At 39.5% G+C, this 24676-nt stretch overlaps 6 protein-coding genes across 7 annotated transcripts; 3 read left to right on the top strand and 3 right to left on the bottom strand.

Annotated features, from left to right (window-relative positions):
* Positions 1-896: 896 nt before the first annotated feature.
* On the bottom strand, positions 897-4714 carry bco2b (beta-carotene oxygenase 2b). Its single transcript, XM_049726760.2, has 12 exons — positions 4548-4714; positions 4276-4474; positions 3986-4197; positions 3771-3886; positions 3560-3662; positions 3346-3474; positions 3047-3207; positions 2385-2552; positions 2133-2270; positions 1784-1966; positions 1511-1621; positions 897-1348 (listed from the first exon to the last, which is right to left on the bottom strand). Exons 1-12 carry the CDS (start codon positions 4582-4584, stop codon positions 1232-1234), a joined length of 1674 nt encoding a protein of 557 aa, XP_049582717.1. The 5' UTR covers positions 4585-4714; the 3' UTR covers positions 897-1231.
* Positions 4715-10267: 5553 nt separating this feature from the next.
* lamtor1 (late endosomal/lysosomal adaptor, MAPK and MTOR activator 1) lies at positions 10268-12772 on the bottom strand. The gene is made up of 5 exons (XM_049725962.2): positions 12536-12772; positions 11419-11561; positions 11276-11353; positions 10857-10980; positions 10268-10728 (listed from the first exon to the last, which is right to left on the bottom strand). The coding sequence occupies exons 1-5, from the start codon at positions 12575-12577 to the stop codon at positions 10636-10638; spliced, it is 480 nt and encodes a 159-aa protein (XP_049581919.1). The 5' UTR covers positions 12578-12772; the 3' UTR covers positions 10268-10635.
* A 1418-nt stretch (positions 12773-14190) lies between these two features.
* sfrp2l (secreted frizzled-related protein 2 like) lies at positions 14191-16668 on the top strand. Its single transcript, XM_049726727.2, has 3 exons — positions 14191-14962; positions 15204-15284; positions 15414-16668. Exons 1-3 carry the CDS (start codon positions 14443-14445, stop codon positions 15800-15802), a joined length of 990 nt encoding a protein of 329 aa, XP_049582684.1. The 5' UTR covers positions 14191-14442; the 3' UTR covers positions 15803-16668.
* A 105-nt stretch (positions 16669-16773) lies between these two features.
* tomt (transmembrane O-methyltransferase) lies at positions 16774-18909 on the top strand. Its single transcript, XM_049726736.1, has 4 exons — positions 16774-17692; positions 17814-18010; positions 18114-18236; positions 18333-18909. Exons 1-4 carry the CDS (start codon positions 17431-17433, stop codon positions 18528-18530), a joined length of 780 nt encoding a protein of 259 aa, XP_049582693.1. The 5' UTR covers positions 16774-17430; the 3' UTR covers positions 18531-18909.
* anapc15 (anaphase promoting complex subunit 15) lies at positions 18778-20342 on the bottom strand. Of its 2 annotated transcripts, XM_068651435.1 has the most exons (5): positions 20247-20342; positions 19961-20132; positions 19813-19872; positions 19349-19492; positions 18778-19260 (listed from the first exon to the last, which is right to left on the bottom strand). In XM_068651435.1, exons 2-5 carry the CDS (start codon positions 20078-20080, stop codon positions 19213-19215), a joined length of 372 nt encoding a protein of 123 aa, XP_068507536.1. In that variant the 5' UTR covers positions 20081-20132; positions 20247-20342; the 3' UTR covers positions 18778-19212. The 2 variants fall into 2 exon arrangements, with proteins under 2 accessions (XP_068507536.1, XP_049582696.1); XM_049726739.2 differs by having other exon boundaries at positions 19961-20333.
* A 730-nt stretch (positions 20343-21072) lies between these two features.
* On the top strand, positions 21073-23184 carry folr (folate receptor). The gene is made up of 5 exons (XM_049726737.2): positions 21073-21232; positions 21885-22011; positions 22110-22298; positions 22462-22597; positions 22771-23184. The coding sequence occupies exons 1-5, from the start codon at positions 21228-21230 to the stop codon at positions 23040-23042; spliced, it is 729 nt and encodes a 242-aa protein (XP_049582694.1). The 5' UTR covers positions 21073-21227; the 3' UTR covers positions 23043-23184.
* Positions 23185-24676: the final 1492 nt, after the last annotated feature.

Here is a 24676-nt window from a genome sequence, read left to right as displayed (position 1 = left end):
AAAACATTGCTCATAACAAGTGGAAAACAGATGGCAGATCCATCAGATAATGTAAAAAAGGTCAATGTCATGAATAACGATTGTGCTTTCTCCCCAGTTCATGCCTGTCTGTTACCACTGCAATGAATCAGAGGCCAAAAATAATTTATAGCAACACAATCATTTTCTTAGATAACCACACCATACAATTTTATATCAACAAAGTAACCATAAAATATTCCTAGTTTCGCTGTCTTATAATTTACCTGGTCATACTACATGCTAGTAAATTCTTTATGGATTATTTCAGTGAGAAAGCAACAGTGGATACCGCTCAAAGGAAAGAGCTGGAAAGCCTTTTGCAAGAAGCTCGAAACCATGAATCCCTTCTAAAAGAGAAAAAGAATCACCTGAAGAAAATGTTGGTTCAGATTTCGGAGCAATTGTAAGATTAATTTGTATGAACTGTATACTTGCAATATTTCCTTTTACAGAGAAATATGATAGCTTTATCATTTACTGTTCCTGGATCCTAATTCACTCCTGAAGTTCACATGGCAGTGAAGTTGATATAGTATGTGGCATTTGTGTGACTAGTAGCTTACACTAATACATCTTTACTATTTAATTTGACTTGCTTGCACTGTCATTTGCAACAATGTCAGTGACAGCAATGATTGTAATATTATTTCTGTTATGTTATGTTTGAAGAGAACTCACTTTTGCCTTTGAATTTTCCATGTCAAATGTTAAAACGACTCAATTTGTCAGAGTTTATCCCAAAGATATCACCTCACCACAAGGTGGAGACAAACTATTGTTGGCAAATTGTTAACAAGAATGTCCTGTACTTGTATTTTATAATTGAACCTGCCTGCTATTTGGCTAAACCTCAGAATAAATACAGTAGCTTATAGACTTTGGCAATACATTGATTTGTTTATTCAAAAAAAGAAAAACAAGCACACGGTGCAGGTTTACAAACAAGAAGCGAAATATGAAAAAAAAAAACCTTAATGAGGAAGAAACAATGTTAATTATTTGTTCCATTAATGAGCGTATCCTTGCTGACTTTGGGTAAGAAACAGGGGAGACACTGAACTGGTTGCAAGCCAATCGTAAGGCACACACAGACAAAAGAAAAGTTTATGTTACAATATTTGAAATAAACTATTGCATTTCTATTTAGTCATAGATATAGTTTGTAGTGTAGTGAAACAAAAATATGATGAAGCATCAAATGGTTAAATGGCTATGCTGTGGCTTTGAATGTTCCATGGAAGCCGTACGGGATATTAACTGGCACCTCAGCCCTACCCAGTTCCTCAAATGTCTTGGCATCCAAAGCCAAGAGGAAAGTACTCTTGTCCTGAAAACAATAAACAAAAAAAGGATACTAATTTGACGATTTGTATGAAAAAAATTTATCAACATGCGCCTATATAATTTCTACGAGTAATTAAAATGGATTGTTAGTGTGTTAGAAGAAATCAATGTTTTTCCCTGCGAAGTTTTACTAAACTGGACCAACCTTATTTGGAGTGATAACCACAGACAGTATGACACCATCATCCTCCTCTGTGGCATCTGGGGTGGGTATGAAGACAGGTTCTGACGGGTATAGACCAGGTTGTTCCCAGACCTTTGTGGAAAAAATAGATTAAAAGGTATGAAACCATTGAAACAAAAAGAAAGAATTGAACGGTTTAGCTGATTTTGCATGTGTGTAAGATCAAATTGTCATGTTGCCATGATACTGTCTCGGAAAAACAGTGGGAGAGGCAAAGAAGTAAATTTCACCCACCTTCATGTGTTTACCCTGAAGATCCATCTTAATCAGTGTGTCCCCTACAAGGTGTCTGAAGCCACAGCCATAGAAGTAGCGGTAGGGGCGGGTGTTGTACTTGCTGTAGTTGATCTGAGGAAACTCAAGACCACCGTACTCATGAAGGTCTTCCCCATGGAGATCCTCATGCGTACAGAATACCTGCACAGACATCACGTCGTTTGATGAATGAAACGGAACAAATAATATGAAATGCTGGAGCATGCTTTTTGTGTATTCTTTTTATTTTGTTGATTGCGAGCACTGCGATTGTGTACTTTAAAGTTAAAGATAAGTAAAGGTAAGCAGTTTGGTGAAAGAAGTCTACCTTTTTCTTGCCGATCCTTAATGCAGTAGCCGAACTGTTGGGCAGGGTGTTCAAGTTCTGCTTGAACGGTGTCGTGTTGTCAACATTGAGCGGTAGAACAAAGCGACGTGGAAAGACTCTACACATTGTGTTATACACCTATAAGGAAATAGTATAATGTCATTTTAGTCCCCATTCAGAAAAATAATTGTACTTAAACCATTGATGTTAGACGATCTTTGTATCATCCTGCTTTTTTTTTATCCTGCTTACCTCATCGAGCTCTTCTCCAGACTTGCGAAGATTCTGGATATTGTAGTTTGTAATTGCATGACCATCATCTGATGCGCACATATCTATGATTAAATAACCATCTTCCTCAAAGGCGTTGATTTGGTGAAAGGTTGCCAGTGGCTGAGCAAGGTACTTCATGCGGTTCACCTGGAATTCAAAAGGAATTTTAAAACAAGTGCAAATCAATTGATTAACCGGCAACTAATCTATTATCAAATTAATCGACAACTCTTTTAATAATCAAGCACTTGCTCAGAGCTATTGTTTAACTTCAAATTGTCAAAATCATTTGATTTTAGCCCATCAACAGTAATTATTCATTGTTTGTTTTTTTTAGTTCTTCATGAAAACACTATTTTTTAGTTTAATCAAAATAAGACATTTGCATTTCATTTTCAAAAAGGTTAGTTAGTATATCATCAATCCCTCTCGGGTGATATCGTTTAGTATTTGTATCACTAAAGGACGCCAAATGAACATAAATTATTAGCTAATAAAAAATAATCTAGGAAAAAAGGTTTTTTTTAAATTCACTTTCATTCGAGATAAGATTTCGGATGAATATTCAATAGAATAATCGATTGTAAAAAAATATTCAATTGTGACAGCCCTAAAGCGCTTAAGATTTCATTGAGTCTCACCTTCCCCGTTTTTTTGTGAACCAGATGGAAGATTGTTTTGAGTTTGGGGTCCCAAAAGAAGCTGTTGCTAATGCTCTTTCCTGTCAACGTGCCCGTTACAATCTTCATCAGGTCCATCTTGATGGGCTGCTCGATGAAGACCACGTAGTTCTCAGACATAGCTGCAGACAGAAATGGGTTTGCCTTAATCACCGTGACAACTTGCTGGGAACTCCGATTTTCTCTTGGCAAGCTAACTATCTCAATCACTTTATTGATTAGATTTAAGGAATATAACACCATTAACCACTGTTGCTTACCAAAACTGTGGTAGTAGGAGGGTGTTCCACTCTTTGCAGAGGGAATGGAGCAAAGCACCTTGGCTCCCTCCAGTGTTTCTTGGCTATTGTTTTTGGTGGGAGGCACTTGAATAATGTTGTAGTGTGACCCTGAAAGTACACAAACCGGTTCTTCTTTTACCAGGCAAGTGGAGAAGCAGATCAAGTTTTATCTAATAAAATCAAAATACCATACCTTTAGAGCAGTATGAATTTCCCATGTTGTATGTTGTTCCATCAATATCAGTGTGAGGGTGTGCCGTGGCGCCGTTAACAGCAATGAAATTGCTCCAGTTCACCTAATTGAGAGATTCAACAGAGATAAGGTGTTAACTTCTAAAAACCTTTGCTCAGAAATTTAAATTTATAGTAAAGTTTTTACTTTGTAAAGTAAAACTCATCATTACCTTTTTGGTTGTCTCCAGCGTCTCGGGGTCTATTTTGTGCATCGTGTTTGTTTCAGTGCTTACATAGTAATCACCCTTGTAGGTCACAAAACTCACGTTGGCATTATCTGTGCCCTCTAGAAGATTCCAAATTACAACACAGAAAAAAATCAGTTACGGTTGTTCAAATGCGAAATAGAATACGTTTAGGTTCTGCTGACAGACAAAGTACTCACTCGGTAATTCAAATTTTGAAAGGAAGCGTTGGAAAAAGTTTTTACACGGGTCCGGCACGCTGACTGTTCCGAATTCGGAAACAGCGATGCGGTTATTCTCATTGTTGGCCTGGTAACTGTCACTGGAGAGGAAGCGGCTTTTGTAAGTCACCTGCCCCTTGGAAATTTTGAACTGGTGAAGTAAAGCCATGCCGTCAAACCAGTGGTTGAACCTGAAGGAGAAGACAGTTACTCTTGGGAAGGTATTTCCACCTTTACCTGTATAGTATTGAATTTTCTCAAGTACTTACTTCTGGTTTCCAATTTCAAACTTCCCAGGGCCATTCCTCAAGAAACTGCCGTTGATCCATTCTGGGAATTTGCCCGTGATGTTTGTTTGGATGGGAAATGGCGTATCCACCACTGTGCGCACAATCTTCTCGATGCAAGGCAGACCGTGCACATCAGTGAAATGATTGATGTTCTTCTTTGATGCATGTTTTTGAAGTGCTGGAGGAAAACAAGAAAACCATTAAAGACACAATTAATATTTGTCTGTATGAAAAGAAAATGGTTTAGCTACCTTTCTTGTTTTTCTTCTGGTGCTGAGTGGTATTCATGGCTGTAGATTTGTACTCTGGTCAAAGTTGTCAAGCCCCTGCACGTTCCTCCTGTGATGCACTTTCTGCAAGACTTGAGTTCGGTTTTATACAGTGCAGTCTCCAGGATTGTGACGTAGTCCAAGGCAGATAAGTCAGCAATCTACTGTGATTATATAAGGCTCAACGAAACAAGTTCAGGGCAGATTACAGCAAATATCCTCAAGTATTTTATCTACTCCTTTAATAAACTAATTGATTACACAGAAAGGCCAGAGTATAACTGGATATATTATATCCACTGTAGATAATTTCTTATTTTGTTGCGCCAGGGTTCCGGCACACAATGGTCTCCTCGTGGAGGTCATTTTAATGGTCATTTTCTATTCTTCTAATTTCAAAATTGTAGTTCTTGATATTTAGGCAGCACAGTGGGGCACTGGTTAGCACATCCGTCTCACAGTTTGGAGGGTATGGGTTCGATTCCACCTCCAGCCCTCACTCCTCCAAATTACCCGTAGTTATGAGTGCGGGTTATTCGTCCTGTGCCCTGCGATTGGCTAGCAACCGGTTCAGGGTGGGTGGGTGGATGGATGGATGGACGGACGGACGGATATTTTTAAGGATTCCTATGCAATTTGGTAAAGAACTACTATTTTTAGATTCAACTGGCCTACTTACTGTGATTCCGTATGACTGTTGAATTATTTTTTTCTCATTGCTGTTTACACATTTTGAAGACATCTACATTAATACCCTGCAGCTTTCTTACCGCATTGTCCAATTAAGAGTGAAAACTCTTGAAAAACAATTGAGCCATTTGCAAATTTGCAAAGTCATCAAGTGCCTCCACAGAAACTTACCACAATTTAGTTCTACTTGTTTAGAACAGTAAATCCAAGGGAACTTGAAAAAGATTAATTTGTCCATCCACCTAAAGGCAAAAAACTGCTGTGTCATTCCACGTTTTCGGAAACACACACACTATATTTACTTCATTGACTATTATTGGTCAATGGTCATATATAGTATGCGACAAGTGAATTGTAATGGTATATTATTTTGAACCATTGAGAACAGTATGATCCCACTTTTCAAGTCAAAACAAAAAAAATAAAAAGATAAAGGAAAGAGAAGAAGGTATGTGTTCTCCACTTGTTACCTTCTTCCTTGAAGGTTCACGAATTTCCCCAGATGTGCCATTTGATACTTGCATATGTAAAAAGTAGTTACTGTGCTGTCATTGCTTCTTTCACCAGCCTCATCTGTGTGACAAGGCTAATACATTTTAGTAGTAGTTGAAGTAGCCGTTGTGAAAAGGATCCGTAGTTAGTTAGTTAGTTAGTTAGTTAGTTAGTTAGTTAGTTAGTTAGTTAGTTAGTTAGTTAGTTAGTTAGTTAGTTAGTTAGTTAGTTAGTTAGTTAGTTAGTTAGTTTATTGACAAAAGTATAAAACTTTGGGTCCAAAAAATTATCGAAACCCATCATACAACTTTTTTTTTTAAAAAAGGTACACATTACAAAAGATTAAAATAATTAACATAATAGATTAAAATAAAAACACAACACAAGAATCTTTGCTTCATACAGTTTTCTGTTTTTCCAACGTTGACATTCGCAAAGTTTCTCTGTTAGTGCCCACAAATAGTGATAAATACATCCATTCACTTATCCTTAATAGGTAAGCTGTTGGTCACAATTACTTAAATCTACAAGCTTTTTATGAGAAAGTAGGAGATATAATATTTTACCCTATATAATAAAGAAAAAATCATTGATAAATGGACTGTGAATAAATTTTCTGTACCTCCTATTCTATTCATGGTGGCTGGGGGTACAGTAGAGAAAATGAAGAAATGGAGAACATGCAAACTCACTCTGAGTAGGCATGAACACAAGCATGTAAAAGTGTAGAAAAGAGGCAGCAGTGTTCTGCCCCAAAATACTTACCAGTTAATTTAGGAACATGGCTTTCTGTAAATAGCTATTTTAAACTGATTTTCTTCAGTGCTATTTAGTGGTTGATGTTATTTCCAACCAAACTCCGGTTTATGGCTAAATTTTCATTTGCAAATTGACACGGTGGAATACTAGATTCTTGTAACCCATCAATCCATTTTCCACTGCTTATCAGGAGTCGGGTCGCAGGGGGCAGCAGTTTCAGCAGGGAAGCACAAAATTCTCTGTCCCCGGCCACTTTGTCCTGCTCATCCCAAGGCATTCCCAGGCCAGCCGGGAGACATGGTCTCTCCAGCGTGTCCTGGGGCCTCCTTCCGGTGGGACATGCCCGGAACACCTCACCAGGAGGTATATTAATCATATGCCCGAGCCACCTCATCTGGCTCCTCGATTCAGAGTCCCTCCCGGGTGACCAAGCTTCTCACCTTATCGCTAAGTGAGAGTCCACGAAGCACATGTAGACTGGTCGGGCAGACAGAGGGAGGCTACCCCCTCGTTCACAGGGGTGAACCCCAACGTATAGGCACAAAGCGGGGTTAATAAGTATGCCCACACCTGCTCTGCACCTCTCACTGCGGGGAACTACAGAGTGGAAGAGTGTCCAACCCTTGTTGAGAGGACTGGTACAAGAACCCAAGCTGTATGTGGAGGCGAGTCCGATTATGTTTTTTAGAACCTATCTGCCTCGCACGCCGGCTTGGGCTCCTTCATAGCCAGGGATGTGACATTCTATGTCCTTGGCACTAGCTTCTGTAGCTGGGGTTAGGGTTAAGGTCCCTGGGTTTGTCTGTTGCCCAGCCGACCCTTTAACCCCACCCACTGATAGTGAGTCCAAGGGAAGGATCCTTGTAACCTTGTGTCCTAAAATGTGATCTACGAAGCAACATTATCTGTTCTTCACCGTGTATTTGTCCTGCTGACTTTTCGCTGACTCCTTTTATGGTTTTTATCATTTGCGACTGAAGTCAAACCGAGTTTAACTACTGTTAGGCAATCTTGTGTCTTGGTGTGAGACAAAGGATAATGAACTACTGAACACAACAGCAAAAATGCATTTGTGTAATTTATCAGTTTGATGACTATTAATTCTTTTCACATAAGGTAATAATAGACAGCCAGTCAAAAAATAGAACATTAGATTTTAGTTTCCTCCCATATCCCAAAGACATGCCTGGTAGGCTGCTCCCTCATGTTGGATGACATGACCCACCAATGTCAAATTGCTGACTTGCTACCTGCACTTCATGATTCACATCTTTGAAAAGAGGAAATTAGAAAAAAGTAATTGTGACAATCTATTTTGACATAACTGTTGTACATGTCTTTTTTTAAACATTTAACATCTAAACATTTTAAACATCATTAACATCATTGTCTATTGTCAGCTATTTTAAATGGACATTTCAACCTCATAATATAATCAACTATAACTAGCAAATAAATTAGAATGAGAATATACTTTTGATTTCTGTTTGTCAATACTCCAACTTTAAAATCTTTCATAGTGCAAGTGCCATGCTTACTGTTTTTATGAGATCTGAAAAACGACATGTACATATGTTTGTTTTATATGATTGATAAGAAGAACTATGGTTCACCACTGATACAGTCTTGAAGCACTTCAAGTGGTTGTAAACTTGTAAATATGAGCAACGTATTATCTATGAGATGGATTGCCACTACCTGGACACAAAGAGCATGTGTACATTTCTACCTCAGCACTTTTTGATGAAACGGAATTTGCTTAAGTGAAATATCATTTATGTTTAGTAAAAGTGTATGTATATATATATATATATATATATATATATATATATATATATATATATATATATATATATATATATATATATATATATATATACTGAATTTTGCAATTTGTTTCTTTCATGGTGCTTAACAGTATGAAAAGCATAGCTACCTTCTGCTGCAGTGACGGTGTTACACTTTTGGACTTGGTCATCCGTGACTTTGGATGCTGCGCACTGGCCTCTTGCTGCTTTAGCGTGCTTGACTGAATTGATGTGTGCCTGCAGGTCGTTGGCACCTTTATTTGCCACAGACACGTAAGTGCCTGCCTTACACGTTAGGCACTCAGCTTCATATGCATCACAACCCTGGCGAAAGCACGCACTTTTTTTTTTTTTAATTCCACCCTAAAGGTGCATTTTCGTTTTGGCATTGTCTCCACTCACTGCCAAGCACTCGCCTACTTCCTCCTCGTGGAACACGCACACACATATAAGCAAGGTGCCTAGATTTGACGAAAAGGGCGTGACTTATTTGCAAACAATTACAGAGAAACTTGGAATAGAGTGAAATGGAACGGAGTGGCAATGTACATGTGAGGCAGTCGTACAATATCCCGGAGGGTCTTTGAAATTCCCCCCGGACAGATATTTGGGGCTGAAAAGTAGGACATGTCCGGGGAAAAGAGGACGTCTGGTCACCCTACATAAAGTAGTGCGTGCGCTGTCCGTTTTTATTATTCTTTTTGTGTTAATTTTTCACATAACCCAACTGATTACATGTGGATAGGTATTATTATTTTTATGATTGAAATACAATTTATTTGGAAGCAGTTGTCTGGCCTTGGAATCCCCCCCCCCCCAGGCCTCTGCTGCCCCCTGCTGGTTTTTGTGTTTTTGGAGCGTCATGTCGGTCAGCCTGTTAGCTCCACTTAGTTTGATATTACTTTTTGAGGGGGGGTTCAGAATTCTTCGTGACATCTGCACAGTATGGATTAAAGATGAACTTCAAGAGGAAGCCTTGGAACAAATATGGCAACAAAGTAGCAACCCAGGCAAAATAAATAAGTTAATACTTTTGTGATTGTGTTCCAATTTGCGAGCATTCAACTGTTTTACAAGACCTTTATTTAAAAGGTGTGTGTGGTTCAATAGTAAACACATTTGGTTTCTTTTTATTATAAGACTCCAAAAGTAACATTTGTAATACATCAATTGAAGACCCCATTACACACACACACAACAGCTGTTGAAGGTTTTTATTGAATTAAACAAAACAAAAACAGGGTATTTTTTTGGTACTAGCCTAAGATATTACAAATATATTTCAGCTAGTATAACATATCCGAGAAACAAAGCAATAAGTGGGGAAAAAAAAATGCCAAGAACTCATTACAGAAAGCTCAAATGTGCGGCTAAGACAATCACAGCCTTGCACGAGATCCCTTCAGAGCATCTCACTCTGCTCCCTTGCGTGTTTTCTGTACGTTTAAAAACAAAAAATAAATAATCTCAAAAAGCTCTTGATCTGTTGCGGTACGATGGATTGTTAACGCTCTCCCCACACTTCTCCAACGGTTAGTTTTTGATTAATACAAACAAATCACTCAGTACAATCGGCAGCGAAAAGCTCGGTTTGAAAACTAACAAAGTGTTATTGGTTTTCATAAAAATGGTTGTCATCGATCACAGCCAATTGCGAACTTTCCAAAAAACACCCTCTACAATCATCTTCAGCTTTAGAATTAGCCAGAAAATTCTGTACAAAAAAGGCAAAAAAATAACACACACCTTTCCCAACACCCCCTCCCCAAGTCCCCCTCCCCAAGTCCCCCCCCCCAACCGTAGGCCTCCAGTGCTACACAGGTTTTATGGGATTAGAACCTTTATGGAACTTCAGTGTAGTGAAGCCTGTTGCAACCTCACCAGTGGAAATGTGCAAAATAATAACCCGTCAATTAGCCTCCCAGAAATTAATGTACTGAGTTTGACTTTGAGTTGAAATGTTTACCAATAACAGTTTTTATTATTTTATATATAATATCAGAATTTTTCAGCTGGATATCCAAAATTCAACTTTGTAAACAAATTTGATGTAACAAAGAACAGCTAGCAGGATCAGTGCCAGGACTTGCACATTTTATAATGCTTATTTTGTGATTCAAGGGAGGCCCATGATGTGGATGGGAGTTGACAACTTCTCACTGACTTTTGATTTTGCACAGTGTGACGAGATGGCCGTTGTGATGCTACGTGGCGTCGACTGTGACAATTTGATAAATGGGTGGAGAGAAGGGTGTGGTTGCAGGCACGGCAGGGACATACTCAATGATGGAAGGAGCCCGAAGCAGCCCAGAGTTGTCAGTTCAAGGAATGGCAAACTGGACCACTAGTTCTTCTTTCGCATCCACTTTGATTTGAGAGATTGCACTATAAGCATATGCCGCTATCTTGGATACCTGAAAAAGTACATGACAACGATTATAGTCTTTCTTCAAGGCACCTAACAGGAGAAGTAAAGCATCTCCCAGACTTGTTTTTATGTTTCACATTCAGGGTTTTGAAAGTGAATTGTGTTTGTGATTACCTGCTGAACATCCGAGTATGGCACCAGGTCGCTGGCGAGCACTTGGTGGGGCTGGCTAGTGAGGGAGGGGAGAGCCAGGGCTTTCTTCTGGGGCATACTGCTGCTCAAAACAGCAAGCTTGGTGCTGAGCAGAGGGACATACAGACATTTCATTCACATCTTGCCCACTCCCCCCCACAGTGCTGGAAATTTTATTTTTAGTACATTATGGTGATAGGTGATCTGGTCAGCACCAGAGGTCACAACTAGGGCTTGGGAATTATTCTTGAATACTTTGTGCTACAGTGTCACGTCCACAAAAAAAAGAAAAAAAGAAATATGTATGGTCACCTATGGAAGACTATGTTCAATGATATGTTCCATCCCCAGTCAAAAGGCATTTTTCTAGTGATTTTCATACAAGCTTGAAGTACATATACCTGTATTGCCGAGCTTTGTCCATATACTCATGCTGCTCCATCATGACCGAGTCGGCTGCCGACACGTCAATGATGTTCCTGCGCAACAAACGACAACGTTTGTTAACTTCTTAGATTATCGAACTGGTGGATCCCAAGCTTACTGTGCAGTTTTGGTGAGGATGGATGTGAGCAGCGCCTGCTCATCTGTTCGGGCTGAGGGGACGGTAGGAGTGATCCAGTCCGTGCCATTTGGGGGTTTGCTGACAGGGTTTGGGTGGGTGATCAGCGGCTTGCGTTCATTATCCTTCAATCATAAAATTACCCAAATTAATCTGGACCATCAGTGAGTCATGAGAGTTCCTCAAGTGTGCCAGAGGATATAATCTAATTTCACTTAAAGAAACACTTTATATAAAATTTATTTTGAGCATGCATGTTTATACAGAACTGTCATTTTACTATGTATATGCACAAATAAGTTATTGTTGCATTTTTTTTCCCCAATTTTAGTACATGGCAATTATCCACTTACATTCTCTTACAAAAGTGTTTGTATCAGAATAAACTAACTTTTCATTTTAAATTTTCAAAAAATAAACCATTTTAAATTAAACCCCGCTGAAAACAAATTAAGGCTGATAGAATATGGAAAAACAAAAAGAAAATGGAAAAACAAATGTCAAAAAGAAATGGATAAAAAACTATGCAAACTTCCAAACTATACGATGGTGGATCGTGTGAGTAACTTTTGCCACATCTGGTTATAAATTCCAAAATTAAGACGGAAAAAATATACGTATAATGTCATTGTGACAGGCTATTCTGAACGAACGGGGGATGTTTCCTCAAACGCAACTTGAGGAAGAGCTTGAGTCATACAAAAATTCGGAACTTGAAAGTATCTTGTGAGCTTTGTAAGACAGTAGCCACGTCAATAAACGTTTTTAATTGCTTCACTTTTTCAATGTGGCCATACGGATTAGCTCCCCTTTGCTATTGATCAACATGGCCAAAGAACTCGTGACAGATTTCTTTCCTTTCAGCAGTTCTCATTTCCACCGTGTGCAATCAGCAAACTACCCTAAACTAGGCCATCACTGAGCATGCTAAATGTAATCTTTTAAAAGCTCTAATAGCGGAATAAACCTCTTTTAATATTCACGCATCCTCTGACATCACCAATCGTTTGTCCTGTCAATCATTTCGAGTGAGTAGTGCTCGTACGACCGCAGACTAAAATCTTTGGAGCTTGTTTTAGCAAGCTAAGCGGCTAACTACCTGGTCTGCAGACTCGTTGTCGCTGCTGTAACAACAGCCCATGGCAGCGTCCGGTGCACTCCGGCTTCCCGGTTTTCCCGCAGAAAGCAGCCGTCCGTAACAACAAACATACAATTGGGCTTGAGCGTTATTTGGACTTCATCAAAAGAGGTGAGTTTGCTCAGCTACTGTTGGAAACACTCAGCAGAAGCAGCTATCACATGACAGCTGCACTGCGCGTGCAACAACAAGGACGTCACTTCCGGTGGTGACGCCACGGCGCCGTTTTTAAACTCAAGGGAGCTAAAAATACTACTTATAAATTGTTTTATATTTTTTAAAAAGTAACTGTCGAAGTTTATGCTAGTATACTTGCCATTTTTTTCCACCTGGGTTTTTCTCCTTGAACTATTTGTGTGTGAAATAAAATGAATTGTAACTACACAAGGCTGCAGATTTGTCTTGTTTAGTAATTTGAAACTTCCGCTCTTTTTAATTATATCAGTATCGCTTACATAAATGTCTCGCCTACGTTTTTGTTGATTTCTTGTTATTTTATTTCTTTGAACCCTACAACGTGAAGACGGAAAATTATGTGACGATGCAGGTATTTTGTTGTCCACTTGAGGTCGCCTTCCTATAAATAACAATGTTAATAAATACATTACAAATACAGTCTAATAAAATAAAACTGTGTTCAATGTTTTGTTTCTTATATAAACAGTACAATAGAAAGACAGTCAATGCATAAATATTTATTGACTCTGTTAAAAGTTCCTATCAATTTTTTTTTTGATGGCCAATTTTCTGATAGGCCAACAAAAAGGAAACTCATATAAGGAAGCTGTAAAATACAAAGACAAGATAAGGCTTGTTGGTGTATGCGTGGCAGCCTACCTCAACTCCCACGTTTTCTTTCTTCTTCTTTTTAGCGCCCCTCAGGCTACGTACAGAATGACAGAGTAGAACATACTGAACTGTAACACTGATGATTCCATTAACAGCTGCTGACAACCACTTAACATGATGTACTAAGCATTTAGAGGTCGTGTACATAACGTGTTTGTAACTTAAACTTATCTAAATGCTCATGTTGTTGAAATTCTTGTTTCCATAGCAAAAACTGTTGAACCTTAAAAAAAAAAAACATGAAACTGGTGCTCCTCTGTACGTATAGTGCAGGGATAGACAACAATTTTATTTTCTACAAACTCAGAACGTTTTGCATAAAAAAAATCACTGATGCACATTTATGTTTTTTATTTGATAAATAATGGGGGCGGGGGGGTCACAGGAAACTATACTAGAACTGAAATAGGTGAATATGTGAATCCACGTCTGCTGAAACATGAGTGTGCGGGCCTTTATTGTTGTTTTGAGTTGTAGTATCATCATTCACCACTAGATGACAGACATGGCTAAGTTGTATCTTTTCTATATTACCATGTGAGTCAGCCAAATGTGGAATGATACTACACTTCTCCTCTGGCCTGGGAACAACCTAGTGGCTGGAGAGAGGGAAATGATATATTACATCTATTGCACAATAAATAAATATGGGAACAATACAGCAACTCATCATTTATGCAATTATCTTTGGAACATCGAGTAATGTTTTGCATTCCAAGCCCATTTCTCAGAAGTCACTAACTTCAACTCCATGCACACAACACTTGATTGCACTTGAATGCATCACGTCAGTTGAACAGCTTTGCAGACATCCTGGCTGCAGACAAGAAGTAGTCACCAAACCTTTTGGGGGCGGTGGTGATGATTAACAGGCGTCTGTCCTCTTGTTTACCCTCCAGTTTCCTCCACACCTTCTCCTTTTATTTACGCCCACCGACAGAGGGGAGGGAGCAGGCGGAAAAGAGCTCCCAGCGCTGTGGAACTCACCTTTAGTTGGGGCTGGGACAAAAACAACCACTATGAAAGCGCTCTTGTTTGTTTTGATGCTTGGAGTTTCTCTGGCGTCTGACGCGCTCGCTCCTGCACACCTCGGACCGCCGTCGCTCGGCTTCAGTTCGTCGGTCCGGTCGGTGTGCAAGCCGATACCGAGCAGCCTGTCTCTGTGCCACGGCATCGGCTACCGGCACATGAGGCTACCCAACCTGCTGGGCCACGACACTCTGCGGGAGACCCAGCAGCAGTCTGCCGCCTGGCTGCCGCTTGTCTCCAAGCTGTGTCACCGGGACACCAAGAAGTTCTTGTGCTCCTTGTTCGCTCCGGTATGTGTGCCGGACTACAGCGGGCCGGTCAGCCCGTGCAGGAGCCTCTGCGAGGCCGTGCGCGACCACTGCGTCCCCGTCATGAGCGCCTTCGGCTTCCCCTGGCCGGAAATGTTCAACTGCAGCCGCTTTCCACGCGGGACCCAGCTCTGCATCCCTCCAACTGGGGAGCAGGATGCGCGAACAATGGAGGAGATCACCCACGAGGAGGCGCTCAAAGGTTTGTGTGCCGCTACTAACCCTCTGAAACATGCAAACTATGGCCCGGGGGCATTTGCGGCCCACTGTCTTTTCTGAAATTATTCTGTTACGTTAACAATTAAAACTGCTTTATTGATGAGATAGGTTTAGCTTACAATAGTTACTTTGTCTAACCCCGCCTACATCATTAATTATACATTAGAATGAGTCAATTTCTGCTGCAGATGGAGACATGTATAATCTCTCTTTTCGATACCCAGGAAGTGTCATTTGTGAAGCCTGCAGTCTTGCAGCTGAGGGAGAGACTGACATCCAGGACAACTATTGTCAAAGTCCATATGGTGAGGAAAGAAATGACGGGGTACTCTTGAGAGCAGACCATTAAAAAAAAAATCTTTGTTTCCCATCCACATGAGCTGTTAATTGTTTTACAGTGTGCCCAAAATCACACGTTTTGTCTCTTGTCGCAGCATTGAAGATGCGTCTGGGCAGTGTGACAACAGTGGGAGGAGACCTTCAACTGGTGCCTTTGGCCCGAAGCCGCATCCTGAGGTGGGCAGGGGGAGGTGCGGAAAGGGCGGGAATTAGAGGCGCGATGGCCCATGATGCTCTGTGGCTGCAGGAAGGCGGCACTTGTGCGTGTCCCGGCTTGGACTCAGCAGACAACAAAGATGGTGTTGTCGGCAGGGAGGTCATGGACAAAAAGGTGAACGGGGTCCTGGATGGATGGTATTTGGCATTGGCTCAGGCTGAGGAAGGAAGGCTGGTGTTGACTCGGTTGGTGCGCTGGACGAGAAGCGACAAAGATCTGAAGAAGTTCATCAGGGGACTAATGAAACAAGCCTGCCCTGAACTGTAGCTATTCGGTCTGTTACCTATTAGCAGCTCTTTTTCGACATGTCCCGTTCGCAAAAAGCCTCTAAATAATGAATCAGCCATGCACAGACTTTTAAGCCAGAAGTGTGAAAAGTTACCACGACTCTGCATTCTGACCACTTGACTAATGAATGGTCCCCCATTACATTTTAAAAGGTGTTCGCTCAACTTGTTGCAATATTATATTTTGTTGTGGGTCTCTCTGTGCATAAAAGATCTGCTTTTAATTTGGTGTCTCACGGGGTAGTATTGTACCTTTGACACAATTATGTAATCATGCAGCAAACAACAATGTTCTCATTGTACAGTAAATGTATGCATACATATTAAAACACGATAATGAGGAAACACTCGGTCACGCTTGTACTCGATGCGGTTTTACATCATTAGGATATTGCTGTTTTATTAAACCAATCACGGCTCACCGGTTTTATGAAGCTGAGCCGTGATTGGTTGTGACCTGGCAACTGTGATGTCATTTTCAGTTGAAGGCAAGTGGCAAAATGGCCGCCCTCAGAGATGGATATAAATAGGTCAAACGTTCTACTTAACGCATGTCTCACTAACAATATTAATCAGAATGCCGTGTTTAGACTAGTGGGGGCACATATAACATAGTATTCTTAGAAAAAAAAATTGGGGTTGACTTCCTCTTTAACATATGCAGTATTTATAAAAAATAAGCAAATGAGAACTGAACACTAATATGGTATTAACAGTTTTATACTGTGTGTCTCAATATTTTTTTTGCATTTCATTGTATTTTTTGTCAACCATTTGGTTAATTTGAGAAGATCTTATTGTAACTCATTGCATTTGTATTCTATAAAGAAAGTTTGTTGCCTGTCATGGTTGTGTTTTTCTTCAACCTTCCATATTGAGCGAGTAAAGTAGGAAACTTGACTCAAAGTCAAACATACTCGCCTGCTGTTGTTAACTTGATACATCCAATGTCGGCTTCACTTTGTCTCACACGGCAACGTGACTCTGTTTCCTTGATTATATATGGTACATAAAAAAAAATTAGGTGGTTAAGATTGGAATTGATGACAAATATTATGCAGCAATAATGCAACTTGGTCTTACTAGTTTTACTGGCTGTAGATTAGAAACTATCAAGAGATAAACACATGGACGTGATGCCTAAATAATTCATAGCTTCTGGTCTCCAACCTTCACTCACACTACACACACACATACAGTATGCACACTTAGATCTAGCAGTACTTAGCGAGCTGGTTATCTGTAACCGTATTTTGCAGAGACTAGGTAAGTGTCTGTTGTGTCTGCAGTAAGTTAGTGTTTGTTTGTTTTTTGCTGTTATGAAATGATACAAGGAATCAAAATTAAGTGTTAATTTGCTTTTTAACAATAACCCACTCAGTATAATTGACGGGTACATTTTGAATTAAGATGATCAAATGTAGGCAGTTTGTCTCTGTCCTATTCATACATACTCACACAACATCACAGTAAACACTTTAAAATCACGAGGATGGTTAAAATCACTTGGATGGTACTCTGACTTTTAATAGCGTTGCGCTTCTAACTTTTCCATAGCAACCACAGACTTGTCCTAACGTAAATGATTAATTGAGTGCAGAGACAAAGATGGTGTCCCCGGCCATCGCATTGGCTTTCCTCCCCCTCCTGCTGACACTCCTCATCCGATATCGTTTCTACTTTGCGTTGTTCTACCGAGCGGTCCTGGTCCGCCTTTGGAAGGACTGCATTACCGGTCTGAGCCGTGAAGAGCGGGCTTACCAGTATGTTCTCACCCATGCCATACCCGGGGACCCTGACAGCATCCTGGACACTTTTGATGAGTGGTGCAGCAAGGTGGAGTACATCAGTAATATTGGACCTAAAAAGGGTGAGCGCAGGATATTCACAACCTTTATATTGTCACTTTTCAATGAATAGAATTAGAAATATATCAATGGTTGAATTTGTGGTTCCGGTATTTGTACTGTATCTGCATTCGGCGTTTGTAGGAAAGATTCTGGACCGGCTGCTGCTGGAGCAGAGGCCTCTGACGGTCCTGGAATTGGGGACCCACTGTGGTTACAGCACTGTGCGTATGGCCCGGGCTCTACCATTGGGTGCCAGAATCTACAGCGTTGAGATGGATCAGAGGAATGCTGCAATAGCTGAGAAAATCATCCGCCTGGCAGGCTTTGATGATGACACAGTGAGTGACACAATTATAATTTCTTGATATGACATCAATGTGATCTGCTCATGTGTTGACTTTTGGAAGTGAGAAACGTAAAGCTGCGTTTCTTATCGTTCAGGTAGAGCTGATTGTGAATCCATCGGATGAAGTAATCCCACGGTTGCGATCCGATTTTGGTTTGGAGAGACTGGATTTGGTCTTCATGGACCACTGGAAGAAATGCTACTGTACTGATCTGCAGGTAGCAATGGACTACATGACTATATCTTCACGTGTATGGGTATTTTTTTGTTTTGGTGATACTAAATGTCTATTTTTTGATATGACGGTGTTGCAGATGTTGGAAGGTTCTGGTCTACTTGGAAAAGGATCTATAATTATGGCAGACAATGTGCTGTTTCCCGGCGCTCCCAAATTTCTCAGACACATTCGCAAGAGCGGCTTGTACGAATGGAAGATCCACCGCGCCACTCTGGAGTACAGCAAGGGTATCAGAGATGGGATGGCAGAACTGGTGTACCAGGGGATTATGTAGACCAATACAAGTGCAAGTCAGCCTCCATCCAACATTTATGGATGGCACAGCTTTCAATGCGAAGGATTAAAGCTACAGATTAGAGAATGTCTGTGCATGGTTAATCCTAAAAGTCTCTCGATTTACTTACATTTCCAAAATAGTAATACAAAATGTAATGCAGAAAGTGAAACTGGTGTTTTTGATGATGTTAACTATATTTTACATGAATTTTTAAAAACCTCCAAAATGATGACAAAATGCTTCATTTTTTTTTTTAAATAAAATGTTTTACTGTGTTTCAAAGTGACTTCATAATACATGTGGAAAAAAATTGAAACAATCAGGCGAGTTTACTGCAAAATCTTTACAATAAATCTCCTTGAGTAACACGTTTTATAGCTGACTCAGTTAAAATGCATTGTCAGTGTAGAAGCTGCAGTTGGTGTCACATGACAAACATGATATGGCAAAGGTTAACTGGTGAGAAGGGTTTAAACAGGATGTACTATAAAACCAAGAAATATGAAATCCCCTGTGAGGAACTTTGCCCCCAAGAGAAATTTTACCAGCAAGCAATGTCCAGCATTGACCAGCAATATGTTATTAGATGATGAATACGTACCACATTTTTGTAGTCATAGTCATTTTTGTAGTCAACAAAATCACATGTTAATAGCAGAAGTAAAAAACACTTTCTTTGTCAAATCATCCATTGGTCTTGATCTTGGTCTTGCCCTTCCATGTCCACCTGACCAATAGAAACAAAGAAATGGGTGAACTCCCTAAATTTCATCATATTTAAGATCCACAATAGTGCTAGTGACATATGAAAGCACCTCATTGATCTCGCCATCGTCAGGTGACTCGTTGTAATCATTCATCTCGTCCATGTCCTGCATGTCTTCTTCATCTTCGGACTCCTCCTCTGTGTCCTCCTCGTCTTCATCATCTTCCTCTTCCTCCTCCTCATATCCCCCTCCCTGCATTTGGAAAATGAAAACGGTAAAGAAAGGCAGTTTTGCTTGCAGAATGCTAATATAAGCATTGATAATAAAACGGTAAATACTATTAATACAACTGCATTTACGTAGAGCTTTCATTTGCAGTAAAGTTAGGACCAAACGTATAATTTTAAATCACATAATGTTGTCGTACTTTATCTATTGTAAATAATACTGAGCCCCCATTTTCTTCAAGATGTTATGACACAAATAATGTATGTTAATATTAGATGACTACAAAAACAATACCCAACAATATCCAACCTTTCCATTATTATTTGATACAAATATAGAATTACCTCAAAAATAGTTTTCCCAATTGGTAATTGATTGTTGTCCTTCTCAGCAATGCTCTGCAACTATGGCAAAAGAAACGATAACGGTATGCTGTGGGAACTGAGTGAAGAACTGACGCCCAGCTCGTTAATGCGTCCTTTAAGACCTTACCCAGGTTTGATGCTGCTGTTCTTGCTGCTGGAGCTCTGTCTCGTCTACGCAAGGTCGGTCCAAGTTGAACCACAGAGACTCAGTTACTCGGGGAAACAAGGAGGGGAACAGCGTGGACATGTCAGCTTCGGAGCACACCAAAACAGAGAAGCAAACCTGTGCTTGACATGGACTTTAAAAAAAAAAAAAAGCTTTACCTACGTGCTCTTATTCATTAATAGTCATAACTAAAAAAGCCAATCAAAACAAAAAAAAGATAATGTTGGTGGAGTTACCATCCACTTGCCTGGTAATTCGACCGAGCGTTTTTTCGAAAATTCAAAATAGAGATGTCGGAAGTTATGAGTGTTCGCTAAACGACGCCCGACTATTTCCGGTTGGGTTTTTGTTGCGCTAAGGTTCCACTTCGGAGGTGGAAGTTGGAATCGAGGCCAGAAAAGTCTTGGCAAGATTACAGGGGTCAGTATATTTTTTTGCTATTTATTTTTACTTTTATTTTGTAGTATATATTTTGTTGTGTTCATTTTCGTATTTTAAACCTTTTTTTATTATATGTTTACATTAGTTTTTAAGTGTTAATTTTATAGTATTTCTGTTTTTATTTCTATATATTTTCAAATTAGTGCTCCAATTATATTCTTAGATTTATTTTCAATTTTAGTTATTTAATTATTGTTTTAGCAATTTTTGTCCTCATAGTAGTGATGGAGATGTCCCAAGAAATCCCAAATATTCATGCAATTGTTTTTAGATTTTCAGATCTTAGTGTGGGCGTAGGTTTTGATGTGCACTTGAATGTTGGTGGCGGTTTTGTAATTTTTTCTCTATAGTGAATATCTATGGTGAGAAAAGACTCAATGCCTATAAAATCCCAAAACACTGGAAATTGTTTTGGCATCACCCAAAAATTCAGCAAAATTGGAAACAACTTGCTTCCGTACACATTTTCAGATAAGTAGCTCAGAGGAAAATTTATTATTGTAATTCTGAGGTCACCCAGACATTTACTCTGTATGCAATGGACTAACCTTGAGATAAGACTAAACTAGCTCACGTGTAGACGTAACATATTCTAGTCACATGTCTTCTTTTCTTTTCTACAATCACTCACACACACCCCCAATGGGAAGACTTTGGACTTTAGGAACACTGTTATGACATCTTCATATTAAAAGGTCATCTTTGCTGACGCTCACACACCTTCCAGTTTCTCCGCTAGTCGGGTGTGAGATTTCTTGAGCTTCCGAACAATTTGCAGACAACCGCAATGAGGTAAACAATTTCATTCATCATTGAAAAGTACCTTCCCATCCTGGTTTGATTTTTTTTATTTTTAATTGCGACTGTCTGTAAATAAGAGCATATATTCATTGAGTAGTGTGATTTGAGAAGTGATCAATATATTTTTTTACATAATTAATCAGATTATTGGAAGGATTTTCTACAGACTACCTGCTATGTGTTCTTTTAGTGCTTATGTCACGTTCAAACTCTCAAATATAAATTTGATTTGACATGTGTGAATTTGTGTTAATGTTTGTAGCATTTCACAAGTTGTGGCAATAAGAGACCTCTTCTCTTACCTCTCAGTTGTTTTGTCACAATAGTGAGCAACTGGAATTTATAATGATTATCTCACTGAAAACAAAATGTGAAGAAAAAAAAAGCAGCAGTTGGAGAGCAAGATATAATACCCTCAGTTAATACTACATGCTCTAAAAGGAACCCCCAAAAATGGAATTAGGAAGTTATAAGAGTAATTTGAAACGTAAAATAAAAACATTCATTTCACTCAAACATGTTCCTCTTAATAGCAAAATCAGAGGAATTAATAATCATGCTGTCATTTCTCTTTCTCTCTCTTTTTACATAGAGCTATAGAATATGATTTGTGTTTGGTCATCCCAGTGACTTTCTGTTGCAGAGCCATTGTTCTGGTCTTCCTGCTCACCCTTTCCAGGGGTTCTCTGTCTCAAGACAAACTCAACATGTGTCTTGATGCAAAACACCACAAAGTCAAACCTGGCCCTGAGGGAAAACTTTACCTTCAGGTGGTGGAAACAAATGCAATGGATGCACAACTCATTCAGTTTTTGTTGCCATTTACAATTACTATAAATAGCAATAAGTGCTTATTGTGTGTTTTCAGTGTGCGCCATGGCGTGATAATGCATGTTGTACAGCAAATACCAGCGCTGAAGCTCATGAAGATAACTCGTACCTGTACAACTTTAACTGGAACCACTGTGGTTCGATGAGCCCCAAATGCAAGAAGCATTTCATCCAAGACACTTGCTTCTATGAATGCTCACCACACTTGGGGCCCTGGATACAACCGGTGGGTGCTGCTGTTCTTGTGTCAGTATAATCCACATTGAGAGACTAGATGGAGGGAATACAGGAAGTAGAAAGTTTGTCAAAATTAATATTTTAATATTTGTGATGCTATTGTGTCACAATGCATCATCTTGTTAATTATGAGTTACTCATACTTTGTGCAGGTGGATCAGGAGTGGCGCAGGGAGAGAATCTTGAATGTTCCTCTGTGTATGGAGGACTGCCATGATTGGTGGGAAGACTGCAAAAATGATATGACATGTAAGACGGACTGGCACAAAGGATGGGACTGGAGCACAGGTGCATTTCTCATCACAAATGTGACTTTTTCTCTGTCGTACTCTTGGACATGAATGCTAAAAGATACTTGTTTTGTTCTGAAATATCTGTCCATCCGTTTTCCAAGGCGCTTATCCTCATATTGTGTTTAATATGACCAAGTAAAAATGAATAATCATCTTTTTGTATTACAGGTGTTAACCAATGCCCTGAAGGCAGCAAGTGCAGAAAGTGGACTGATGTCTACCCAACGCCTAAATCCATGTGTGAACAAATCTGGTCTCAGTCCTACCTTTATACCACACTGTCCAAAACATCAGAGCGGTGCATGCAGCTGTGGTTCACTGGGCCAAACCCAAACAAAAAGGTAGCTGAGTATTACCTCAACAATGCTCAGCAACCTGGTCATTTTTCACTCGCATCACTGCTACTCCTGGCTATATCATCTCTTTCTGCATTGAGCTAAATTAGAATATACCCATTTACTTGCCTGTACCTCTTGGTTCTTAATCTAGACAGTTGACATGAAGAGTCTGCTCTATTTTTTCTCCTGGGTCATTACGTGTGGTTTAGTCCGTAAAAATAAATCCACAAATCAGAAAAACTTAGTGACAGTTTTTTTTCTTCTGTGCAATTCAAGCTCTTTTCATTAATGAGATGAAAGTGATGACATTTCAGACAGTTTTCTTTCTTTTATTTCATACCAGCAACAGTTCAAATTAATAAGATTTCTGTAAATATGCCAGAATTAGCAAGAAGGCTATTTTTCATCTGCAGCCCCTAGAAACAGATGGTGTCACCCTAATTAGAAAAGCTAAAAATACATAACAGTAGCAAAATACTAGCCATACATTTACTGAAAGTACTATTAGGCTAAAAGTATCAAACAATAATTGTCTGTTAACACTGACATTCAGTGAGTCTAATCCAAAAGCATTATCAGAGAGCAAACATTTCATTGTTTAAATAAATGAGAGCCGATACATGTTGCGTATTTTGCAAAATTGGCATTGATATTTTAGACAGAAATTGCTTCATGACATTTGACTCAGTCCGTTATCTAAAAACGACAACATTACAAACCAAAATGATCACATCCAGACAATTTTATCTTAACATACTGTACGTGCTAGTAACTGTAAGCGTGACAAAGTCAAGGTCCAGCACGATAAATCGTCTGAATGTCAAAGTATGACTCAGTTTAAAGTTATACTATCTGACGATTCAAAGATGGCCCTGACAAACTCGTAAAAATGAGGCCAGCCTTTATACATAAAAAGTTAACATTTAAGAAGCTCGGACAGGAGCAATAAGCTGGGCAGTGCTGCACTAGTGGTTGGAATGCGAAGTGGGAACTCTGGTTTAACATTGTCATCGTATATATTTCCTCTTTGCCATCACTGGTACCATTCTGTGGTAGCTTCACAACCCATGAAAACTCAAGAGACACATTCACAGTCATGCTCACTGAATAGAAGTCTCGTGAGATTTGCTCATTCCCTGCATGATGTCGCACATGATGATGGTTTGAACTGAAGTTTTGTGTCTCATTTCACCATGTGGAATGAACTCATAGTTTCTTGAAACTTAACAGGACAAGACAGACATTATTCCAACTTTGTGTGCAATTGACAATTAATATCTTACCCATTTTTCTCCTCTGTTATTGGGTGGGCCTTTATCATTAAATTGCCCCAAAAAGAAAGCAAAAATAATACAATCAATTGTCTGCCTCAGATGCTCTCTGCACTCACATGAACAATGCCGCTTTACAATGCATCTAGCAAACAGGTGTGTGTCTAAGCAAATGGAACATGCAAATATGACTTATTTGTGAATAGTCAAATCGGGAGTTTACATTGTTGTTGACCACTAGAGTTCCAGACACAATGCATTTTCAAGGACTTACCATAGAAGTCTTCAGTTGTGACACTCTGCCCTCTAGTGTGTGTGTGTGTGTGTGTGTGTGTGTGTGTGTGTGTGTGTGTGTGTGTGTGTGTGTATGTTCTGAAAAAAGGAAAAGATTGCATAACAGGATCGGAGAGTATTAACACATAAATTAGATTTTCTCAGTGCTGGATGCAGGACAAGCTGATGATC

This window comes from Syngnathus scovelli, chromosome 7 (assembly GCF_024217435.2).
Source record: "Syngnathus scovelli strain Florida chromosome 7, RoL_Ssco_1.2, whole genome shotgun sequence".
Taxonomy (NCBI): Eukaryota; Metazoa; Chordata; class Actinopteri; order Syngnathiformes; family Syngnathidae; genus Syngnathus; species Syngnathus scovelli.
The sequence above is the reverse complement of the archived record's forward strand: the minus strand, read 5'-3'. Positions and strand labels throughout refer to the sequence as shown.